The sequence below is a fragment of the Acinonyx jubatus genome, chromosome X, assembly GCF_027475565.1.
Source record: "Acinonyx jubatus isolate Ajub_Pintada_27869175 chromosome X, VMU_Ajub_asm_v1.0, whole genome shotgun sequence".
Taxonomy (NCBI): Eukaryota; Metazoa; Chordata; class Mammalia; order Carnivora; family Felidae; genus Acinonyx; species Acinonyx jubatus.
Window position 1 is genome coordinate 28,051,086 of NC_069389.1, and position 23,107 is coordinate 28,074,192.

The 23,107-nt window shown below is 35.8% G+C and overlaps 1 protein-coding gene across 16 annotated transcripts in view; it reads right to left on the minus strand.

Annotated features, from left to right (window-relative positions):
- The window catches only part of DMD (dystrophin), a 2,092,562-nt gene that overhangs the window by 1,806,502 nt on the left and 262,953 nt on the right, over positions 1 to 23,107 (minus strand). For all 16 annotated transcript variants that reach the window (XM_053201917.1, XM_053201921.1, XM_053201923.1 and 13 more), the window contains exon 2: positions 5,666 to 5,727. In XM_053201917.1, the coding sequence (XP_053057892.1) occupies positions 5,666 to 5,727 (62 nt within the window). The remainder of the gene's footprint in view (positions 1 to 5,665; positions 5,728 to 23,107) is intronic.

The following is a 23,107-nucleotide window of genomic DNA, read 5'->3' on the forward strand; positions in this document are numbered from 1 at the left end:
CCATGGATTTCAGAGTCCAGTTTCTTGGGTTCCAGCTTCCATTTACCTCAAGCAAGCTGCCTACACTCACAGAGAATACTTATCTCATGATATCACTAGAGCAACCATAAAGATATTATTGAATAGTGTAATTAATATGAGGATATACAGGAACAAAGTTTCTAATCTGCACAATTTCAGAAATGAGGAGGTCTATATTTTCCTGTACCAATATTCATCTCACCCAAACAACTGTACCAAATAATTCAAGTGTTATCAAAGCATTGTATACGCTGTGTTAGGGCTCAGGGAAGGTCTCCCTAAGACATGCCATGGTGGTGTATTATTACTTTGAATTAAAATTACTTAAGAAAGAGGGCAAGAAGAACACTCTGACTTTCCTTTGTCCCTCTCAAAGCAGGAAATAAATGTCTCACGTACAAGTTATCTTCTCTGTGCCAGGATGTAAAGAGACGTTCTTACCATCAGAGACAGGGAATTAAGGGCTAAAGAAACTATATAAACCAGAGGCTATGTAAATAAACCTTGTCACTTTTACTAATTTGCTACCCCAGCACAAATTCTCTTGAAAATTCCTTATCAATTGAAGCTTCCAAACATAGGTTTCTTTATTCTGTCAGCTCCTTTGTCTAAAATGTATAAAAGCTGCAGGCCTTGGTCGTTTTTTGGGGGATCTCCATGTTACCACTGGTCTTAAGTGTGCATGTAATTTACCTTTATTGTTGTTGTTGTTGTTGTTGTTGTTGTTTTCTCCTGTTAACCTGTCTCATATCAATTTAATTCTTAGACCAGCCAAAAGAACATTTCAGGGTAAAGGAAAATCTTACTCCTGAATAGCTGCTTATCATGATCCAGAGATACAGTTCACTGCCCTTCATTTTATTTAGTAAACTAATTCTTTCAGATACCAAATAGTAGGGACAAACAGGAAGCCAGGGACAGAGTGGGGAGTTTATTTCTATGGTGATCCTTCTAGAATACAATACTTCTATTCTATCCCCTATGTTGTATCAGGCCCCTTGAGTAGGAGCTGTATATAAATTTGTTAGCTGTATATCAGTTTTGAACTGACACAGAGTAAACGTATACATATTGCTACCTATTTCAGAAAAAGTTTTGCTTCTATGTCTCATTATGTTTCTTTTTGTGTAATGAAACTGATTCATTTTAAACATATAAAATGCTTACTGAGTGTGAGTCCATGTATGTTCATGTGCATATGTGTGTTGAGGGCATGGATTGGCATACGGAGTGTAGTAGGATAATAAAACATAAATAAATGTTGTACTCTCCCCATTCTGTCCGAGGAAAGTAGCCAAAATTGTGTTCAAGAAAGAAGTGAGCAACCATCCAGGAAAATTGCATAAATATATGATCCTTCAATTCAGAAAATATACCACACAGTAACAAAAATGGCAATATTCTTTGTTTATGTTTTAGTATTTACAAAGCTCTTTTAATATGTTTTCTTAGAAAGCAGTCATGGACATATAAGGGAAATAAGACTCAAAGCATTTTTTTATTCTATGTTTACCTTTCTTTCTGAAATAAATTCAACACAGTGTAATTTTTCCTAAGTCTCATGATAGAGAGCTGTGTAAAGAAGCCTGCTTTACTGACTCACAATTTTAGCATTAATCTGCATGACATCATGCTTATCATGTTGGCTAGGAGATAAATAATGATAAATTTGGGGGGAAACGTATGTTATACCAGTTAATTATATCGTGTATTATCATTATCCCCAGAGGGTAAAATCTGGCTTTTTAGGTATAGATATATACGCTGTGGCAATGAAGATATAAATGTGTCATCATATCATAGGCCATTGGGAAGTTCACAGACAAAACTAATTACACATTTCCACTTAATTTAAATAAAATATCAAGACGTCTACTACTTTGGGAAGAATCAGACAGAAAAGTGCAGTTGGAGGACAGAAATAAAGATAATCACTAAATCCAATGTAGGATCAAAACCATCATACAACTCACTGGGAGGTAGTTTAAATCTTTCAGTTGATTTAGTACTAAATACTTCCCAGCAAAGACTGCTTTTTCTCTAACACAAACATCAAACAAGTTTTATGACAAAACTATTTTGGGTGATAATTTCAAGTGTACTTTCCTTAAATAAGCTTGTGTGAATGAACCTGTGCGATTCCTACTGTGTGAATCATATTTGCGGTAAACAGTAAACATTTTTAGGATTGTAAAACATCTACAAATTACATGAATATAATATTCACCTTGAATTAATCTTACATAGCAATGGTTTTGTGTTTATGTGGAGATTTATAATGTTTGCTTATCTTTATAGAATAGATGTGATAAATCATATTCTAGTAGAAATTTTTGGAATTGAAAGTTAATAGATGACTTCTTTTGAAGAAGAGATAGAGTTTATTTTAAAATGGTACTGGAAAAGTGAAAACTTAGTTGGATTTACTACACAGGTACATTTGGCTTCAAATGACACAACACCATAAGGCTTTATTTAGTCACATTTCCCCCCTTAAATATCCCTTATGTAACTTCATAAAATAATGGAGAACTACTTTGTGGTCTCTTAATACTTTACAAATATTATATAAATGAATGTGTGTGAACGTCACTGTTAAGCACTGTAACTTATCGTATTCATTTTTATTATTATATGTGTATTCTCTGGTCTAATTTACCACACAGACAGATAATAATTTTTCACTGCTCTTTCTCTCTTTTAAAGTCTTCTTCAATACACTGTTCTCTGTCAGAATTGTTCCTCTTTCCTTAAACTTAGCATATACTTAAATTTTGTACTACTATCCAAATTGCATTTATTATATTTATTTAGTGCCCTGGTTCAGATCTTTGGGGTTACAAAGAAAATATACATTCCTGCATTCAGTGGCATCCAATTTTCTCAGTCTCGAGTGGTTTGCTCTTTGAGGATCTTTTCTATAGAGTCTCTCAGTCAGTAGAGCTTTCTTCATACAGGTTTCTAGATTCATTCTAGCCCAGAGTACTGGGCTTACCACTCTCTCACCGGTACAGCCCACTCAGGGCTACTCCATTTAGTAATTATCCAGTATCTCCCAAATGTGTAGGTTCCATGAGATCTGAAGATTGAATTTAAACTAATCTTGTGTCTCATACAGGCCTGGAATTCTGGTGAATGCCATGTAGTAAAAATATGTGTCAGTTGACATATCTCAGTTATGTTGACCTTTTGGTATCATCAATTGGTAACCTGACTCAATTAGCTTTCTCATAATTTTCACTACAAAAGCTTAGTCATTACTTGAAGTCTTGACAAGAAAAAATCAGGTAACATGGAAAATGTATCTTCAGATTTTCTAAATGAAAATTCAACACACACATATATAAATTTTATCTCTAAATACCTTTTGTCTTTGTAAATATTTATATTCCTGATACCTAGTATATTTCCCAAATATGAAACTTTGGTGACTCTCCTGATCCAACTGTAACAGGTTGAGGGAGAACATTTAGAAAATAAATGGAATAAGCAGAAGTTGAATTTGGAGGTGGGGATATTTTGGACAAAACACTCAATGCACTCATACATGTAATTATTTCACAGCCTTTAAAATATAGGCCCTCATAACGGTAGGGAAAAATTGCTCTAAGGCAGTGCCAACAAAGTATTTATAGAAGGCAGCATATCAAGCTATGGTTTGTATAGTAGAATGTGAGTTGTGGTAAATGATACCTGAAATACCAATGTATAGAGAGTAATGATCTAGGTAGATCTGTGGGAATGAGAATTCACAGTGTTTGTCTTGGTTATGTTTACACACCTTATTAAAACAACTCATTGGTTTAATTCAAAGTTTCATAGTATTATGTCACATTATTTCAAAAAATCTCTTTATGATTCTGATTTGTCTGTATATTTGTTTGAAAACTTTTATCCATTGCCTGTTTCAAAATTCCAAAATTAGAAAATTTTAATGAGACCAGTAGATATAGCAATAAACATCCATATATATATATATATATATATATACACACACACACACACACACACACACACACCATATACATCCATCTGGTATATATTATGGGAATTAGGAATTCCTATCCTACATATTTCTGACTTTAGCTTTCATTTATTCTTCTTCATTAGTGTTGTTACAACTTTCTTTTATTACTTGTACCTACTTAGTTCCAAAAAAGTTTAGATTTCTAAAATACGTGTTCCTGTTTTATGTTTATTATGTAAAGTTCTGTATTAACAACTTATTACTTGTTAATTAAGTAAATGTAAATGAAATTTGCATATTTAAAATTCAGTAACTTTACTTCTTGCTAAAATATTGAAGATTACCTGGCAAAAATTCTGCCACAAAGTATCACTAACAATGGATGATACTTGAAAGCCTTTTGTAATAGTAATGGGAACACTTCTTTTTTTTAATTTTTTTTTAACTTTATTTTTGAGACAGAGAGAGACAGAGCATGAACGGGGGGAGGGCCAGAGAGAGAGGGAGACACAGAATCTGAAGCAGGCTCCAGGCTCTGAGCTGTCAGCACAGAGCCTGATGCGGGGCTCGAACTCACGGACCGTGAGATCGTGACCTGAGCGAAGTCGGACGCTCAACCGACTGAGCCACCCAGGCGCCCTGGGAACACTTTTTATATTGCCTCTCCCAGTAGACTGTTCTGGATCCATTCCCAAGACTTTTTATAAAAAAAAGACAGAACCATGAAGAGAGTGATTCACATACATTAAGCCTGTCAGGCACTGTGGTTAGAATTTTCACCTATCTTGACCCTGTTAATCCTCCTTATCACATGCAAAATAACCATTATTAGCTATTTTACTTCTCCTGAAGGTTGAATATGGGGACCATATTTTATTACCTTTCTATCTCCATTATTAGGAGTTGATTTGTTCGGTAGACAATATATATGTATATTCATATACATGATGGAAAAATGATTCACAAGGCATTAGATTTGCCTAAATTCAGAGTTATTAAATACAAATCCAAGTCTTTCTAACCTCAAAATGTACATAAACCTCCTTACATGGTACTCTTACTGCTAGTTTTCAAGGTAAGAACATTTTACTTTGTGTTCACACATAACTATCCGGAGTTGTGCCATCTATGGATTATAAATTAAGTTGCATTTGCAAAATAAACTTTATGAAGAGCATGGGTTGATGCCTGCAGAAAAAGAGGAGAATCTTCTTATCTTAAATTATTTGACACATGCCCTACGTGACAGGGCCAAACAGAGTCAAGGCAGTTCTACGAGTTTTTCATGAGCTGGTAAAGACCAAAAGGGACAAAAAATTAATCACTTCCAGACAGTAAAAGTCCCTCAGATCTTCTGCTAATGTGTGACATATACCAACTACTTGGCGGAAGACTGCTGTTATGATTCTTCGATGACTGATGTAATTAAAGAAACTCACATTATCATTAAGATTCAAAGACACATTTTCTCTAATTAAATGGTTTCTCTTTACCATATATTCTGCAGCTTTTTCCTTAATTAAAAGTCAACATAATATTCCCACATTTGCACAGCTAAAGCAAAATGACACTATGATAAAAACAATATGGACATTTAAATTTACACAGGTAGAGTTCATTTTGAAAATTCAATCACTTACATTCTATCTTAAAAGAGAAGTAACAAAATATCCTTACCTTAGAAAACTGTGCATTTATCCATTTTGTGAATGTTTTCTTTTGAACATCTTCTCTTTCATCTGTAATGGAAAATTTTAAAAAGATTAAGAGTTAAGAATTCTGAATATGATATTTCACAACCAAAATAACTCTCAGTTATTATGCATTAGTGTTATTTTATAGTTGGTATTAAATTCATTGATAATGAAGTTAAACAGAAGTGATGTTGGTATTAGGCATCCAAACTAAAATGAGATGTGAAAAATAATGGATATGGTCAAATCTATACTCATTCCAAAATTATATAAAGGCATTACAGAAAAGTAGTCTCATATGAATAAAGCAGATACTATTTTTTTTTAATGTTTACTTATTTTTGAGACAGAGACAGAATGCGAGTGGGCTAGGGGCAGAGAGAGAGGGGGAGACACAGAATCTGAAGCAGGCTCCAGGCTCCAAGCTGTCAGCAAAGAGCCCAACGCAGGGCTCAAACTCAGGAGCTGTGAGATCACGACCTGAGACAGAGTCGGTCGCTTAACCTACTGAGCCACCCAGGCGCCCAAGCAGATACTACTTATTATCCTATGGTCAGTCAATACTCTAGTATTATCAGAAGAACCCATTATCTGTTATCTCTTCTGAAAAACTATTCCAGTGCTTTTCCTCTTACACCCTCACCCCCATCCCCAGTCCACAGAGAAATGATTTTCCCCTCTTTTGTAATAAGGGCCCCTGGCACAGCCCCTCCCCTTACAGGAGCATGGTTTTGCATCCCAGAAACTGGCACTGTCTGCACAAACCAAGATCTCAGCAAACATTTGATAAACATGCAAATGCTTTAGAGGAGGGGATATCTCACAACTCCAAAATTTCCACTACCTCTTTGCATCCAAAAGTCAGGAAATTTCAAATCAAAATGCAAATGATATCCTTGGTGGATGACATATAAATACTCAAAGGAAAAATCTCCAAGGGCTTCCTATACCAAGAGATTACGGTGGAAAATTATTAAGAAACAGCTTCACAGAACTCGGGCTTTTAAAAATTATGTCTTTTTCTTCAGGTTGGAAATTAGTATGGAGTTAAATGGACAGAAAAATAATCAATCTTGGTTTACTGAAATCCTTTTCTAAAGCCAAAGCCTACCTTTAAATTACTGGAAATGCAATCATGTTAATTAGTGTTTAATAAATCAGTACATCTGAGAGAGATTTAAAATGGAGAGGTTTTACATTTTATTTACATTGGGTCAAAAGAACCGTTATTGAAATGCCCTAACAAAATAACCTCATTTGCTGGCATATTCTTTTTCAACAGTAAATCTCCACTACTTCTCCCTAAAAAAGATGGTCTATTGTAAAGAACAACTGTCCTATGACAAACGTATCCATGTACTAAGAACATCTGTTTATCTTTAAAGCACATTATTAATCTATAAGTGGATACTCTTAAGTGATATGACATAACAGTGGATGAATAATAAACCTAAAACTGTTTTCCGGGATGACAAAATTTTGTTTAGCATCACAAAATCCTTTTTTCTTATTTTCATTAGTCGCACAAACTACTATGCATTGGGCCAAATATCAGCATTAACTATACAGTGCATGATAAATCATGGTTACAATATGGAAGTTTTTTCTTTGTTGACAAGTGTGGATAAATAAAAATAGCAATAGTTTCTGAAACTAATCTATCCTCTTGTGAATATACTTCCCTAAATTCAGTACTACCCTTCTGATAATAAGAAAACAAATTAACAGAACATTTCAAACGGTCAAACTTTTCACCATTTCATGGACTTGCTGCAGGAAGACTTGTGAGTACATCTATGTCTCAATGGCATATACCATTTTCCTAAAAGTTAATGGCTTCACTTGCAATGCTACCTATTTTTTCTTCTATGTGCGTGTAAATCCCGTCAGACACAGGAGAGTAAAGGAGTCATTTGAAGGCACACGTTTTAAGGTTTTAAAACAAGCCCAACCACCTTCATCAGAAGCTGAATAGGAAGACATTTGAAGAGATCTATTCCATGTACTTTTCAGTGAAAAGTAGGTAGTAAAGCAGTATTTTTATTGATTTCAATTATATGTACAAAGAGTGATTTGTAGATAGGCCTTGAAGGCAGGAGGGAAACCTTGATATTATGTGCAAGAGAGTATGCATCTCCTGTGTAAACAGCACTAAAGGTGAACTTCATCATATAAACATCTTCACCAGGTCTTCTTGTTTACTTCGTTTTTAATACAAGAAAAATATGCTATTAGTGAATTATGACTGATTTTATTATAAAATATATAACATTTATTAGTATCTTATTGTTCATAGAGCTGTTTTATATATGTCATCTCAATCCATATGAAATTTGCCATTTTATACAGTAAAAAATTCAAGCTCAGAAGGAATAAAGCCAGTAAATCACAGACATGAACCTGATACAGATTATTTGAATCAAAGTCCATGGCTTTTCACATCAACAACTTCGCATTATATTTGCATAGATAATATGGAGTGCCATAAGATAATTGAAGTCACAAAAGTTGAACGTATTAACACAAATACAAAATAACCATGATTTCAGAGCCTCTATTTTAAACAATCCAAGGAATTCCATGTATGCTGTAATCTATGTGAATGACATCCTGGAATTTTATAGTCTACAACCTGCACATCTACATGGATTCATCCAGATTTGAAATATGAACCTTCCTTAAGATGTTAGATAATCTGTTTGTTAATATTTTAAATAATAAGGCTCCTGTACTTACTAATTGATATTTAGTGCTCAAGTTTTGCCATAGATTAATATTATGGAAACATTTTTAAGATAATTAAATTAATTAACGCTAAAATTAATATCTTTTAAAAGTTTATTTTGAAAGAGAGAGAGGGAGAGAGAACGTGGGTGGGGGAGGGGCAGAGAGAGAGAGGGAGAGAGACAATGCCAATCAGGCTCCATGCTGCCAGCACATAGCTCAATGGGGGCTTGAACTCAGGAACCATGAGATCATGAACTGAGCCAAAACCAAGAGTTGGATGCTTAGCCGACTGAGCTACCGAGGTGCCCCAATATTAAAATTAATATTAAAATTGATACTAAATTATCACTCTATGGTTATGTGTCTATATCTTACAATCCCCATAAATATATATTTTACATTGTCACAATAATATTCTGCCTTTTTAAACTTATTTTATCATAAATATCATATGGGCTGCCATTTCCTTTTGTTTGCTATTAGAGATTCCACCACAATGAACATCTTCATGTTTTCTCTTTCAGTTTCTGGTATATAATTGCCCCCAGAATAAATTAACGGATCAATATTAAAAAAAAAAAAACTTTTATGGCTTTTACTAAATATTGTCATATTACCTTACCAGTGGTCATACCAATTTTTAGTGGTACTAGAAAGAATGAGGTTATGCTGCTGATAGACGCTTTGGTACTTTTATTTTTAAAGCAACTGCTACTTCTTTAGATATAAGGAGATAGTTGATGCTCATGTTAATGAGAACCTAATTTAGTAGGACGTGTTTTAGAAACTTCTTCTACATGTTTCTACATTTATCAAAATATTTGTTTATATCCTCTCCTCATGAATCTATTGAACACTTGATATTTTAAAATTAACTGGAATGAGCTAATAAATCACTAGTTCTTAAACATTTCAAGTTGTGGACTCCATTTGACTACCTGATAAAAATAATGATCATTCTCTACATTAAAAAATGCCTATACAGACATATTTACATACAGTTTCACAGGGTCCACTGACCTCCCTGTAGAAGATTCCTATTATCATGAATTCCAAGTTAAGAATCACAGTCATAAATTAAGCTACTTACTCTCAGTCAGTGAATGAATATATATTCCCAAGTGGCCATATTTCTTTTCATTTTCATTTCATTTTTATTACGCCAAAAATTTATACTTTTATATATTTATTTTTTTTTAATTTTTTTTAATGTTTATTTATTTTTGAGACAGAGAGAGACAGAGCACGAACGGGGGAGGGTCAGAGAGAGAGGGAGACACAGAATCGGAAGCAGGCTCCAGGCTCTGAGCCATCAGCACAAAGCCCGACGCGGGGCTCGAAGTCACAAACCATGAGATCATGACCTGAGCCGAAGTCGGATGCTTAACCGACTGAGCCACCCAGGCGCCCCTACTTTTATATATTTAAATCTATCCATTTCCACTGGTATTTCTCATATAACTTAAAAGTTGATCATTTCAGGGGTGCCTGGGTGGCTCAATTGTTTAAGTGTCTGATTTCTGCTCAGGTCATGATCTTATGGTTCATGAGTTCCAGTGCTGATTTAGGGCTATCAGTGCAGAGGGTGTTTTGAATCTTTGGTCTCTGTCTCTCTCGACTCCTCTGCTTCTGCTTTCTCACTCTCTCTCTCTCAAAAATAAATAAACTTAAAAAAAATTTTTGAAGTTGATCATTTTAAGCACAGTTACATATCCATAGTTAATCTGAAGTTGATATACATAAACATACATATAAGATAAATTGCTATAGATCTTAGAGATTATTTCGGTACTTAAAACATATATGTAATTATAGACACACAGTCTATAGTAAGATATGAATGTGAAATCAACAACAAAGAGGATGAGAAAAGAATGATATTTGTTTTACTAGGAAGTAATTATATACTGCTGTTTAGTCATTTCAAGAAGCACATATTCTATTTTGTTTTCTCTAGGGTTTTTTTTTAAACTGGCTTTCTTTTACTAATGAAAATATGCCTGAGTATATTAATGTGAGAGGCAAAGAACAAAATCTTTCTCAGAACAATTTAGTTGAAAACTGTTCCCTGGAGGTGTCAAGGAGTGAGGAACTACTGCTTCATAAATTCCAAAAAGTGACCAACATTTTATTTTCTTCTCTCTATAGGGAAAACTCATATAAAATTAGCTTTCTACCATGACATAAAAATTGTATTTCATCTCAGAATTAATTAACCCTTTCCAATAAAGTTGTTTTTTACCCAATAAATCTGGTTCTTCATATTTTCTAGGATTACTGCAATGACCTTTTGCCCTATTATTAACTTTTATATTCTTGAGACCCTCAGTCGCCTATAAATGTGAGATAATTAAATTGCAAGATTCATGATTCACAAGAGTTACTGCACAAAAATAAAGTCTGCAAAGTGAGAGAACATTAAATCAGGGGAAGTGGCTTCCAGTCCCAGTGCAGGACTTACGAGAATGGCGGCCTTAGAGATGCCAGACCTCAGTCTCTTTTATCTGTGAAATAAAGGCATTAACTGCCTTTTAACTCAGAGAGCTGATTTTCAGATATAATGAAATCATTTATTTGTGTAGGAATTTATAGAATATCTACAAAAACTAATTACTTAAAGAATACTTAGCATCTGTTGGTCATTGTAGTGGTTTCTGAGAAGATAAACAGAACTCAGTTTTTACCGAAGTCCACAACCTCGTAGAATACAGACAAATGATATATAAATATTAAACATTTTATATAAACAACGATACATATATTCAAAGGATATTAAAGAAACACAGACAGAAAGGGATACGCAGCCATATGAATGTTAGGGAAGACATTTTCTAGAAGTTGATAGCTAGGTTGAATCTAGCTGAATGAGCAAAAAAAAATAATAATAAAAGGGAAAGAAAAAAGTTTCACAGGTAAAGATAAATCTTTAGAAGGAGAACGCAAGGGCAAAAGCAGAAAGAGAAGACACTAAAAGGGCATGCACTTTTGATTAGTGATGCTGAGCATCTTTTCATATGTTTGTTGACCATGTGCATGTCTTTCTTTGGAAAAAATGTCTACTCAGATCCTCTGCCCTTTTTTTAATTGGATTGATCTGGGTTTTTTGGTGTTGAGTGGTATGAATTCTTTATATATTTTGGATATTAACCCCTTATCACAGATGCCATTTGCAAGTACCTGTTCCCATTCAGTGGGTTGTCATTTTATTTTGCTGGTGGTTTCACTCATGATTAGAGAAATGCAAACCAAAACCACAATGAGAGGGGCATCTGGGTGGCTCAGTTGGTTGAAACTCAGCCCAGGTCACTACCTCGTGGTTCATGGGTTTAAGCCCCACGTCAGGCTCTGCACTTAGGGTGCGGAGCCTGCTTGGGATTCTGTCCCCCCTTTTCTCTGCCCCTCACCTGTTTGTGCTCTCTCAAAATAAATAAATAAACTTAAAAACAACAACCACAATGAGCTATCACCTCATGACTATTAGAATGGCTAAAATCAAGATGACAAGAAACAAGTATTGGCGAGGATGTGGAGAAAAGGAACCCTTGTGCACTGTTGGTAGGAACGTAAATTCATACAGCTACTGTGGAAAAACACTATGGAGGTTCCTCAAAAATTAAAAAAAAGAAATACCATACAATCCAACAATTCCATTACTGGGCATGTACCCAGGGAAAACAAATACTAACTTGAAAAGATATACGCACCTCTATGTTTATTGTAGCATCATTTACGATAGCTAAGACATGGAAGCAGCATAAATGTCCATCAAAAGACAAACGGATGCTGGAAATGTGGTATATATATGCAGTGGAATATTACATACCCATAAGAAGGATGAAATAGTGCCATCTGAAACAACATGCATGGACCTGGATGATATTATACCCAGTGAAGTCAGTCAGACTAAGAAAGACAAATACCCTATGATTCCACTCATAAATGTTACCTAAAAAAATGAACAAACAAAAAGCAGGATGAAAACTATAAATACAGAAAACAAACTGATGGCTGCCAGAGGGGAGGAGGCTGGGCAAAATGGGTGAAGGGGAGCAGGGGATACAAGCCTACAGTTATGGAATAAGTAAGCCACAGGAATAAAAAACAGAGCTTGAGGAATAGAGTCAATGATATCATACTAGTCATGTAACTGGACAGACGGTAGCTACACTTGTGGTCAACATAGCATAATGTATAAACTTGTCAAATTACTACAATGTACACCTGACACTAATGGAATAACGCATGCCAACTATACTCAAATAAAAAAAGGCATGCTCTTCATTATATTTAACTCCATTTTGTCGTACTCTGAACTCTGAAGAAGGGAAGAGCATGGGATGAAATTATAAAGGAAGGTGGGAGGGAGATCATGGGATCAGATAAGACAATGTGAGCAGAAGCAATTAAAAACCAAAGCAAGCAAAAAACTCAGTTACATACATACCACAAATTATCCTCATTACACAGGGAAGTTAATCATAACCTGTGCGAGAAATACATTTTTTAAAATAATATTTCTTTGGGGTATTAGTATGTTAAGTGAAAATCCTCATCACTTACATGACCCAGAAAATACAAGTTTAGAACTAGAAGGGCATATTGGAGTTGTTAACAGTTTAGAAATACATATGGTGAAGAAATACAAAGGGATATGAGTTTATTTCACTTTAAATAGAGGACAATTAAGTTACATGGAAGAGGTATTATGGTCTCTATTCTCTGCTTCCACCAAAAATGAGAAAAAGGGAAATGAGAAATGTGGAAGATTAATGGTAAACATTAGATAAGGTTACATGATACTGTGGAACATTATGAAGGAAGGCCCAAAACTCAGGACATATTTAGAAAATGGATTTACCACGTTATTAATACCACAGAATGGCAATGCAAAGTGGAAGACAGTAGAATGGAGAATGGCATGAAAAATGCTTTCCATTAAATCTGAGTAATAGCTTTTGATCATAGGATTACAGAATGTTAGGGCCGAAGGTGACATTTGTGGTCATTTTATAATGAGGAGGTCTAAAATAATTAAATTACTACCCAAAGAAGAGAAAACCAGTAAGTGTCAAAAAGGTTTCCGTATTTCCCACTCACACTACAGTCAATGTAATGCAGTTTTCACTATCGTCACCCTACACGGGTTGTTACTAATATCACCTATATCCTTTCTGATTTCCAAGACAGCGACTATATACATTGTAACTGTATCCCCAGCACTTAGCACAGAATGTGTTACACAGTTAGTGCTCAATAAAGGTGTTTTAAGTTAATGAAGACCAAATTTACTTTTCAGACCTCTTCTTTTGTTCTTTGCAGATATTAATTCTATTAACCTGTGGTGTACAGAAAAACGGTCCTCCCTTAAGAGGTTCATGTCCCACTCCCCAAAATCTCTGAAGAAGTTTTGTTAAAACTCATTTGTTTTTAAAATGAGCTGAAGTACTTTAAAACTCTTCGTTACAGCAAAGAGAATTAAGGTTGCAGATGGAATTAGATTTGGCAATCAGGTAATTTTGGATAGGGCGCCTATATTGGGTAATCAAGGGCAGCCTACAAGGGAGGACCAGAGAGAGAAGGAAGCATGAGAAGAACTTGGGCCAAAGTTGTTGGTTTTGAGGACTGAAGAAGGCCATGAGACCAAGACTGCGGGCAGCCTCTGCAAAAGGAAAAGATAGGAAATGGATTCTTCCCTGAAGTCTCCAGAAGGCACAGAACACTGCTGGCCCTTAAGTTTAGTGCAGTGAGGTCAATTTCAGACTTCAGATCTGAAGAACTTTCAGATAATAAACAGGTATTATTTTAAATTGCTAAATGCATGATAATTTTGAGAGCACCAATAGCAAACTATTGCATAACATTTCCTCTTGAAGGGTAGTAGGACAAGTGACAAACATATACTGATACCTACAAGGTGACATAAATACAAGTGTATAAAAGATAAGGTTCCGACCCTTTTGCCTTTACAGCACAGTGAGAGAAACAGACACACACAAAACAAATAGATTGTCGATACATGGGTAAGTTCTCTGATAAAGAAAATACAGGGTTTTGTCAAAAGTATATAGAGAGGTGCCTGGGTGGCTCAGTCTGTTAAGCGTCCAACTGTTGGTTTTGGCTCAGGTCATGATCCCATGGTTTCTGGAGTTTGAGACCCAGGTCGGGCTCCACACTGGTAGTGCAGAGTCTGCTTGGGATTCTCTGTCTCCCTCTCTCTCTGCCCCTCCCCTGCTCATACTGCCTATGTCTCTTTCTCTCAAAAAAGAAAAAAAGTATACAGAAAGCAACCTAACTTGACAAATCCAATGCTTCCTTAATGAAGTGTGAGCTGCGTTCTGAAAGTTAATTAAGAATATACAAGTATAAAAGGTAAAAAGAACCCCAGATAATAAAAAGATCAGGCACAACTATCAGGATGTGAGAGGAGTATGGTCTGTTCATGGAACAAGAGAAGGATGAGGAGAAGGACAAACGTGGCCAAGATGACTTTAGAAAAAAGAAAACTAATTATTAGCCAAATTACGAAGAGACTTAAATTTTAGCCAGAAGACAGAAACCAAAGGAAATTCAAGTTTGGAAATGACAAAATTATATATATATTATATATATATATATATATATATTATATATATATAATATATATATAATATATATATATATATATATATATATATATATATATATATATATTTTAAAGATTTTGAGTAATCTCTACACCCACTATGGGGTTTGAATTTACAACCCGAAGATCAAGAGTCACATGCTCGACTGGCTGAGCCAGCCAGGTACCACTGGTTTGTGTTTTAAAAATGAATTTCACATTATGGAAAATATATTGGGAGTGTTAAGACTGGAAACAAGAAGACCAACTAGCTGATTATAATTCTAATCCATGTAAGAATCCATATAATTATAGTCCATACAATTATCATTATAATCCAGGCCCTGTACTGGTGAATTGCAGTGGGACTAGAGAAAGGTAAATGCAGGTAAAATATGTTTAATAGGTATTACTGATAAGAACTAGTTATTAATTATAGGTGGAGGTAGGGGATTTGGGAGAGTTACAGACAATGATACTACTGAAACTGGAATTCTGAAGTCCCAGGAAGAATTGGGAAATATTGCCTTTTGGATGTTTCAGACAAAAAGAAAGATACATACAGTAGGCCACTGAATTTAAGAGCCTCAAGTGCAAGAGATAAATCTGAGCTGAAGGTAAAGATTTGGGAGATTCAAGCCAATTGGCATGTGGTAAGTGAAGCCCCTAGAATGAATGATGTTACTAGAAAGAGTGCACAAACTTTCTGATCTTCCAAAACATCACTGTCTTTCTTTCTCCTCCCAACACAAGAGCAATCCCCTAATCCATTTCACTGACTTCTCTGCCATTCACCCTTGAAATGCTGGCATTCCCCCAGGGTCCTATCTATTCTTCATCTCTTCTTATCTTGGTCTATTACATTTATTCTCCCTAAACAAAGTGACTTCTTACCTCACCTCAACCACCACATTGATACTGATGACACTGATATCTAAATCTTTTTTTTTCATCTAGATTAATGTCCTGAGTTTGACACTGACAGAGCTGACTCAAGTTAATACCTCCACTTAGATGTCCTGTAGGTACCTTAGCAATATCATTCATCTTCCCAAATAAAGTCACATTATCCTACTCTTCCTGTCAATGAATGGCTTCATCATCTATCTAGGAACCAAATAAGCAACTCTTGAGTCATTATTTAAGTTTTAGAAATGCTTGCCCTAAGGTTAAAGGCCAGATTATTTAGAAGGGCAAATAAGGGCCCTTATAGTTTGACTCCAAATACTTTTATAAAGTTAATATCCATCATGCCTATCGGCACTCACAAATACTCCTTATGCCTCTACCCACATACCTACCAGGTCTACGCTAGTCGCACAAACCAAAAGTCTCGATGAACAAGCTACACACTTTCTTACTTGAGTCCTTTGCTTATGGAGTCCCAGGAATGTGACTTGAAAACTCTTTTTTTTTAACATTTATTTGGTTTTTTTGGTGGGCGGGGGGGAGAGAAAGAAAAGCAAAGACAAAGATACAGAATCAGAAGCAGGCTCCAGGCTCTGAGCTGTCAGCACAGAACCCAAGAGCCCAACGTGGGGCTCGAACTCATGGGCCATGGGATCATGAATTGAGCTGAGGTAGGATACTTAACCAACTGAGCCACCCAGGAGTCCCTGAAAACTCTCAGCCTTAAGATCAGGTTCAAATGTGAAACTTTTCACAATCACCCTTCTGTCTATGGAAGAACTCATCAATTCTTCTGATACACACAAACACTTCAGCATTTGTTAAACTCTATTATTATCATGCACGTGTGTGTACATACATATACATACAAATATTTTACTCTCTTCTATAATGGAGCCCACATACCACCTATTACTTCTGTATGTAAACGCACTTAGACAGTAGGACTACTATGTCTTCGTAACTCCTGACACCCAATACGGTGTATTCAGGCAGAAACAGATACTTAATAAGAACTGGTTGAATAAATCAAATGATTAATCAATACCATAATTAAACCACAAATCTACGAAGTCCCAGGCCAACGTGTTTTCCCTGCACTTCACCATATTGCTTAAACTGCTCTGTTAACTATAAACCTTTGTCTTAATCATCAATTCATTTCCAAAAATATGCACTGAGCACCTGCTCTGTATAAAATCACTTTTCAGTATCTTCTCCTAAAATTTGTCCTTGGGTCTCAAGTATTTATTTTCATCACTATATGGAATACAAAATAGGAATAGATAATATTTCTTGCAAAAAAAATCTCCCTTGATTTTTCTGGGTAAATTACACTCTGGAATATGGTGAAATTGCCCTTCACTGTATCTTGCATGACTGTCATGACTCTTAGCACAATGTAAAATGCTATGGATGACCTGTCTGACCCTTTACCTCCCCTGCAAATGCTGCTTCTTTCTCATAGAGGTCAATTGCTCTGTATTGTGGGGAGGTGATGGACCCAGAAAATAATTTGAACAGCTGTGTCGGCTCATATTGGATAAAAGTTCCCTCCCATCCCCTGCCACTTAATCATAGAATTTATGCTATATTAACAAATCGGCATTATGACTAGAACCTTATACAATCACACAATTGTATGTTCATAGAAATAATCATAACACCAAATGTATGAAAAACACAATGCAAGAATTGTAGAAATATTGTTTTTGTATGGTTACAGAAGTTATCATGAAATAGAGCACCATACCACTGAGGAAGAAGTATCATTAAAATGGAAGACAAATCAGAACTCCAAGAGTGTATGAAAAGGTAGGAGGTAGCATGACTTAGAAAACAGAGCGCCACATAGCATATGGTACGAATGGTTCATTATTGTTCCTTTCAAATTCCATGCTAAGAATATGTATCAGATACAGCACTGGTCAGTGATTAAATACATCCCTTCCAGCATCAAATAGACTGGGTTCACACCCCAGCTCCACTTCTCACTAGGTCTATGACCTTAGGCAAGTTACTTAATCCCTCTGTGTCACATTGTGTCCATCTGCATCATGGGAATAAAAATACTGGTACAGAATTGTTAAAGCTAAATGTGAGAGATTTATGACACATATTAAAACTGAAAATTGTAAATAAAGACAGAGGGGCGCCTGGGTGGCTCAGTCGGTTGAGCGTCTCACTTTGGCTCAGGTCATGATCTCGCAGTTTGTGAGTTCAAGCCCCGGTCGGGCTCTGTGCTGACAGCTCAGAGCCTGGATCCTACTTCGGATTCTGTCTCTCTCTCTCTCTCTGTCCCTCCCCTGTTCACACTCTGTCTCTCTCTCTCACTCTCAAAAATAAACATAAAAAAAAATAGAAAACCTGTAAACCTTTTTTTTTTACTATATATTTTTTTCAGCTAGGGAGTGCAAGCTGAACAGGGACAAAGAGAGAGAGGGAGGGAGAGAATCCTAAGCAGGCTCCATGCCCAGCACAAAGCCCAACACAGGACTGGATCCCAAGACCCCAGGATTGTCACCTGAGCCCAAATGAAGAGTCGGATGTTTAACCAACTGATCCATGCAGGGGCCCCAAGAAAACCTATAAACCGTTTTTGTAGATATACCACTACTTCTTATGGGCCATCTGTATAAATTGCATTATCTTGTACAAGACACACAATTTCCAGGTGGCATACATATTAACAATTGGTAGGATTTTTTAAATATCATTTATAAATTTATAGCAAGTAGACTCCTCTTGATTTGAAAGCTCAAGAAAAAAAAATATGAAATGGTATTAGTACAAATTATATCTCTTCAGGCCCAGAAAAATGAAATCTGTGTTTAGCAATAATGAGAACAATGAATATTTCTTTTTTTAATTTTTTAATTTTATTTTTTCTTTATTTCTTTCTTCTGTTTTAATTTTAGTTTTATTTTTTTTTAATTTACATACAAATTAGTTAGCATATAATGCCACAATGATTTAGGAGTAGATTCTTTAATGCCCCTTACCCATTTGGCCCATTCCCCCTCCCAAAACCCCTCCAATAACCCTCTGTTCTCCATATTTAAGAGTCTCTTAGGTTTTGTCCCCCTCCCTGTTTTTATATTATTTTTGCTTCCCTTCCCTTGTGTTCATCTGTTCTGTGTCTTCACATCCTCATGAGTAAAGTCGTATGATATTTGTCTTTCTCTGACTGATTTCACTTAGCATAACATCCTCCAGTTCCATCCGCGTAGTTGAAAATGGCAAGATTTCATTATTTTGACTGCCAAGTAATACCCTACTGTGCATATATACCACATCTCCTTTATCCATTTGTCCACTGATGGACATGTGGGCTCTTCCCATACTTTGGCTATTGCAGATAGTGCTGCTATAAACAATGGGGTGCAAGTGTCCTTTCAAAACAGCATACCTGTATCCCTTGTGTAAGTACCTAGTAGTACAATTTCTGGGTCGTGGTGAACAATGAATATTTCTGATATGCATTATAATTTATAAAGTGATTTCAAATATCTCATCTTGTTTGAACATGACTGTGTGGGCGTAAACTTGTTATTGGTAAAAATAGGTTACCATTAATTAGTATGCACACCTGAAATATACTTTAGTAGTGTGTCACTACTTATTTTTGTGGAAAAAGGCAACTTATGTTTGTAAAAAAATAATAACACTGGATTAATTATGGTAGAATCAATAAAAATAAGATCCCAATGTCTCTGATATAATGTGGAGGTGAAATTAAACACTTGGATCCTGGTATACACACTAACCAGATACCTGTTTCCATACCTCAGTATAGTCAATTTGACTTTTAAAATATTAACTTTCTTGGGGCACCTGGGTGGCTTAGTCAGTTAAGCATCCAAGTTTGGCTCAGGTCATAATCTCACAGTTGCAGGTTCGAGTCCCATGTCAGGCTCTGTGCTGACGGCTCAGAGCCTGGAGCCTGCTTTGGATTCTGTGTCTCCCTCTCTCTCTGCCCCATCCCTGCCGGCGCTCTGTCTCTCTCAAAAATGAATAACAACTTTAAAAAATTTTAAAGTATTAACTTTCTCTACTAAAAAATTAAAAGCACATTATTTTGTGGTTTGTGTGTGTGTGTGTGTGTGTGCGCACACTTACTTTATTGGATTGTAAAATAGCCTTTTTCAAATAAAAAGTAAAACAATCAGCCAAAGTGCACAACAGTCACTTCCAAAGGTCTATGTCAATGAGATGCTTTATAAACAGACAAAGGCTCAAACACAGAGTCCTTTTTTTGGTGTATTATAAACAAGTATTTAAATCACAAGATATATTTGCTAAACTTGCACTATGAAGTAAAGATTAAGAAAATGGTAGATAGAGTTAATGCCTCGTGCTTTATTTCCCTGGCCCAACACTGAGTGTACCCATAACTGTGCACAGATTCTGTGATGCTGAAGATTTCCCACCTAAAGCGTCCACATTTCTACTTCTTTGCAAGAAGGCTTTTTCCAGATCTAGGGGAATGTGGTAAGCCCATCTGTGGGGCAGCCAAGAAGTGACAGAGATTTAATTTCCCTAGGTACAATCCTCAGTAAATGAGGGAGAGAAATCGATGGATTAAAAAGCCCAGTGGAACAAGTGTTGGGCACATTCTTGAAGGCTCCTCAAGGAGTACCTGGAATATTGAACTCAAAATGGCCCAGAGTAACACCACTATTGTCTATTTTCCCTTCCTTGGCTCATTTCCCATGTCCTTCCCTTATGCCACCAGGGATCACTTTCCAAATGAACTACCTGCACTCGTACTTATTTGAGTGAGCTTTTTGAGTAATTCAAACTAACCCATATGGGTACTGGGCCTAAGTTGCTTGACTTGATCATGTACTACCCAGCATTTAATATCTCGTAAGCAACACCAGGCCTCAGCTTTTAAGTCTGTAAAATGGAAATAATCATAGTAACAAACTCTGACTTTTGTTTTCATGAGGTATTGTATAATGCATCAAGCACAGTCTTAAGGACTTATTACAAAACAAGACTCAATACAGACAATTACTATATTTACTAACTATACATTTAATTGCATTAAAAGTTGGTGGGCAAATTGGCAAATTGCATTATTTGCTCAAGATTCATTCTTCCCTCTCCCTGCATGCCATGGATCACGTAGGTGTAATTCCACCTCACAGATGTAGACTTCATCGTATGACTTGCCTTGTCCAATAGAACAAGAACAAATATAACAGTGTGTCAGTTCTGAGACAGGAATTTAAGCATCATGATGTGTTTTTTCACTTCTCTGGCTCTTCCTTCCTTTGACAGTAGAAACTCATGCTTCAAATAGACTATGTTCCCAAAGAGAGAGATTCTTACGTGGAGCTAAAGCCAATACAAAAGATCGAAAGAGACTCTGGAATAAGAAAAAAATGTTTTTTCTTACAAGTCATTGAAATTTAGATTTTGTGTTTGTTTGATTTTTACAGAGCATTGTCCTAGAATGAAGCTGATTCATATGGCAGGAAAATAGTATATGTACCCTAGAGAATAAAATACGATAATAGACGTATATAGCGCTTTCACTTAAAACAGATTTGTAATCAATTGTTTAAATCTAATATAAGCTGATGTATGGGTTTTAAATCAATTATTAAAAATTCTCTAAAATTCCATTTAGAATATATTATCTTTTCTATATTGGTATTTCCCCTTATCATAACATTCACAATTTAAACTTTAAAGCAAGCATTTTTTCCTAATACACAGCCAAGTATTAGCATAGACTGAAAACAACCTCGAAGGTAATTTAAGGGAAAGATAAGTTCTAAGGAAATTCATTCGGTTATTGTAACAGCAAGAGTCAGTACTGAGAAGGCTCACATACCTTGTTCCAAATACAGAAAGCACTTAAAACAGAAAAAAAGTTTCAGAGTAATCACTTATTCCCTCTTCACCAAATATGGAAGTCTCCAGCCAGTGTTTGTGAAAGATCAAGCCAAAAAAGTATAAATAGAGTAAAGGCCAAACATTTTTCCAGCATAAAGAGGGGAAATTTTGCAGGCAGTGGGAGAGAATTAAGGACAGTCTTTTAGGACAGATTTCAGGAAATCAGTACTGATAATATAAAAGAAGTCTTGGGAGTTAATCAGAGGAGATGGTTTTGAGAGTTAATCAGGTGCCAATGCTAATACATGATCCAAGCAGCAGAGCACAGAAGGTACAGAGTCCCACCATCAATTTTTATCCAGCTTGAGGTCGCTAATCCTGATGACAAGTGGTTATTAACAGCTTCTTTCAAGATTCCTAATGAAAGATTTCTCCTTTTTTTTCAAGTTTATTAAGCCACTGGGGGAAAAAAAAACTATTTATGTCTTTTCTAAGCTCTGTGACAGGACTCCACTGAGAGAGAACGCTTCCCTCAGTGCACAATGACAGTGGACAAGTACTAGCTACGTCTTGACTAATAATGTAAGTTGATGTGAACTTAGGTTAGCAGGTAAATTACAGAATTATAAAAAGTTCCCAAACTAACATCATTGTTTGTACTTAGGTACAGTTGTGCTGAACTTGTAGAGGAAAACATAACTTAGAATTGAAAAAGATGTGGAAATCACAGTGAAAAGTTGGATCCTTATTAACAACATAAAAATTTAGCGAACAGTACAGGGGTGCTTGAGTGGCTCAGTTGGTTGAGCATCCAACTCTTGATTGTGGCCCCTGTGGGGCTCTGTGCTGACAGTGTGAAGCTTGCTTGGGATTCTCCCTCTCCCTCAGTCTTTGCCCCTCCCCTGCTGCTGCTCTTTGTGCTCTCTCTCAAAAATAAATAAGGTTAACAAAATAACAAACAGTACAAGAGTTTGAGTTTTTAAAGGAATTAGCTGAGTCAAAAAAAAGAGGTCTTATTAACGATAGTCCTCTTTGTCCATGGTTACAAACACTAAGTTTTAGTGATTACAAAAGACTTCAGTCAAATTGGTAAAAGGCTTTCCCCACGACCAGTGTCTGAGCACTATCTGTATCATGTGTATGAATGGGTGTGATTTAGGTTCATGTGAATTGCAGCACCCTGCAAGCATTACTTTCTGATTAGAGAACATTAAATGATCGCAAAGTCGAACCTCCGAAATCTCCTGACTTTGTAAACCAAAGACATTACAGTATCCCAATTTTCAGATTACTTTTATCATGCTGAGTTTCTACTAAACAGTATACAAAGGAATAGTAATA